This window comes from Leptodactylus fuscus, chromosome 5 (assembly GCF_031893055.1).
Source record: "Leptodactylus fuscus isolate aLepFus1 chromosome 5, aLepFus1.hap2, whole genome shotgun sequence".
NCBI lineage: Eukaryota > Metazoa > Chordata > Amphibia > Anura > Leptodactylidae > Leptodactylus > Leptodactylus fuscus.
The window spans coordinates 3695370-3698726 of NC_134269.1; the positions used below are offsets into that span (position 1 = coordinate 3695370).

A 3357-nucleotide genomic window follows, 5' to 3' on the forward strand; every position below is an offset into this window, starting at 1 on the left:
GCTCAGAGATAAAGTTGTGGAGAAGTGTAAAGCAGGGTCAGGTTATAGAAAAATCTCCCAAGCTTTGAGCATCCCAAAGAGTACAATTCATCATCCAAACATGGAGAAAGTATTCTACAACTGCAAACCTACCAAGACATGGTCATTCACCTAAACTAACAGATCATAGAAGGAGAGTGCTGGTCAGAGAAGCAGCCAAGAGGCCCATGGTCAGTGTGGAGGAGCCGCAGGAGAATCTGTCTGCAGGACAACTTTAGAGGTCACTGTGCACCCCACAAATCTGAAAATCTATATAGAAGAGCGGCAAGAAGAAAACCATTTTTGTAAGAAAGACATAGAAAGGGGCATCTGCAGTTTATGGCCACAAGACATATAGGGAGACATCACAAACATGGGAGAAGGTGAGAGGAGACCAAAGGGGGTGACTTTATGGTCTAAATGTAAAGCGCTATGTGTGGTGGAAAAAGTAACCACATGAACACCCTGTCATCCCCACACTGTGACACATAGGGGGCAGCATCATGCTGGGGGGAGGCAGCAGGGACAGAGGTGATGGGAAGATGGATGGAGCTAAATACAGGGCAATCCTGAGACTGGAGGCTGCAAAAGACTTTAGACTGAGAAGGAGATTCCAGTAATGACCCTAAACCTCTAGCCCGAGCCCCAGTGACTGGTTTAGATCACAGAATATTCATGTGTTAGAACAGTCCAGTCACAGTACAGACCTAAATCCCATTGAGCATCGGTGGCAAGACATGAAAATTACTAATCTCAGACACTCCATCCAATCTGGCTGCAAAGAAGAAGAAGAGGCAGAAATCTCATCTCTAGATGTGCAAAGCTGAGACCAAGCCCAAAAGACTTGTAGATGGAATTGCAGCAAAAGGCGGCTCTACAGAGTATTGCTATAGGGGGGCGGAAGACTTTTGCACATCACACAGATTTTAATTTGATTACAAAATTGATAACCTTGTATCATTTTCCTTCCACTCCACAATTTTCTGATATTTTGTTGTTATCACTAGAGATGAGCGAACACTAAAATGTCCGAGGTTCGAAATCCGATTCGAACAGCCGCACACTGTTCGACTGTTCGAACGGATTTCGAACTCCATTATAGTCTATGGGGGAAAATGCTCGTTTCAGGGGTAGGCAACATTCGATAAAATTATACTTACCAAGTCCACGAGTGACGGTCGGGCTGGATTCTCCTTGAAGTCTTCTCCCGCCGCAGCGCCCCCGCGGCGTCTTCCGGCTGGAATTCACTCTGCCTAGGCATCGGGGCCTAGACAGAGCTGACTGCGCATGCGCAGTCGACTATGCCCGGCCCGACGCCTGAGCAGAGCCGACTGCGCATGCGAGGGCATGCCCACGCATGCGCAGTCGGCTCTGCCTAGGCCGGATGCCTGGCAGAGTGAATTCCAGCCGGAAGACGCCATGGGGACGCTGCACGGAGAAGACTTCTAAAGGTAAGAGAAGAACCAGCGTTGATTGGCAATGTATAGCATTCTGCCAATCAACGCTGGTTCTGCATCGAACCCTAAACTTCGAAAAGCTAGTAGTGTTCGATTGAGTACGAGTATTTCGAATACCGTAGTATTCGATGGAACACCTACTCGATCGAACACTACTCGCTCATCTCTAGTTATCACTGAAAATCTCAAGAAAATACATTTAGGTTTTTGGATGTGACAAAATGTGAAAAAGTTCAAGGGGTATGAAGACTTTTTCAAGATACTGTATCTTACATATATGACATGGCTCCCTGTAAAAATGAAACAATATTACAATGTCAGCAGACAATACAAATGTATCATGTTACATATCACAGACCCTGAGACGCCCATAGAGAAGTCCATGTAAAGCCTTCTTAATGTCCTTATTCTTTAAACTGTATATAATGGGGTTGATCAGAGGGGTAAATACGGTATATAGAAGAGACAGAATTTTACTCATGGTCAACGATTGTCCTCTTGTTGGGAAAACATAAACTCCGAATATGGTCCAGTAGAATATGGAGACCACAATGAGGTGGGAGCTACAGGTGGAGAAGGCTTTCTGTCTACCAGTACTGGATGGGATCCTTAAGGTGGTGACAATAATCTTGGTATAGGAAAATATAATTATTGTTACTGGGATTAAAATTAGGGGAATTCCTAGTATGTAAACCTCCATCTGAAAATTGTTGGTCTCAGAACAGGAAAGTTCTAGGACAGGGATGAAATCACAGAACAAATTGTCAACAGTGTTTGGTCCACAAAATTTTTGCATCAAAACTGTAATGGTGGCCAGTGATGTAACAAAAACAGCAACCAACCAAGAGATGACGGCCAATATCACACAATATGTATCGGTCATGACAGTGGTGTAGCGGAGGGGGTTACAGATGGCCACATATCTGTCATAAGACATCACTGTCAGGAGAACACATTCAGAAACTTCTGAGCCACCAAAGAAGTAAAGTTGTGTTATACAGCCGATAAAAGTAATGGATCCTCTATAATATAGTATGATATGGAGCATCTTGGGGACAATATCTGTGGTCAACAAGATATCATTGATAGAAAGTTGTGTGAGGAAGAAGTACATTGGAGTCTGGAGGATCTTGCTGGTGGACACCAAGGTGATGATCAGGAGGTTCATGAAAATGGTGAACCAGTAAACGACAAGAAGTAGAAAAAATATCACATATCTAATATTACGACTGACCTGAAATCCTAAGAGGAAGACCTTTGTGATCGGAGTCGTATTGTTCTTCTGTAACTGAGTAAATATAATAGAGGTAGCCCATGTGGTTGTTATGGGGTCCCGGGATAGAGAAGGTCCATAAGAGGTTGGTCTTGTCTTCATTCTCATTGATATGGAGAACCTGCCCAGGGATGAGATCTTCACAAGTGCTAGAATGTCTACAGATCAGGAAAGTGAGAAGGAAACTCACGTCATTATAATATGAAGGTAGAAAATAATAAGTGTATTATGTCATGTGATGTATATCAATATAACCAATATAATAATAATAATAATAATAATAATAATAATAATAATAATAATAATAATAATAATAATAATATAGAGATAAAGGAAACTGATATGTCATAACGCAATAAAGGAATGACTGATACTAAATACTTTACAGAAATTATATAAAAGTAAAATTAAAACAACAAGAGTGGAATCATATGGATTAGGTCCAGGACATAAGGATGGGATGTCCATTGTATTTTCCAGACCAAACACCAAGCCGGAAAACAGCATTCAAGCCAAATGTAGGACCAGTGACCTCTACTAACATCCAGGACAGCAGTCTCATAATATAGTAGAGAACATAGAACACCTGTATATAATACATAGAACACC

At 42.1% G+C, this 3357-nt stretch overlaps 1 protein-coding gene across 1 annotated transcript; it reads right to left on the bottom strand.

Annotated features, from left to right (window-relative positions):
- Window positions 1-1818: 1818 nt before the first annotated feature.
- Window positions 1819-2850, bottom strand: LOC142204302 (olfactory receptor 10A7-like). The gene has a single exon (XM_075275613.1). It carries the CDS (start codon window positions 2848-2850, stop codon window positions 1819-1821), a length of 1032 nt encoding a protein of 343 aa, XP_075131714.1.
- Window positions 2851-3357: the final 507 nt, after the last annotated feature.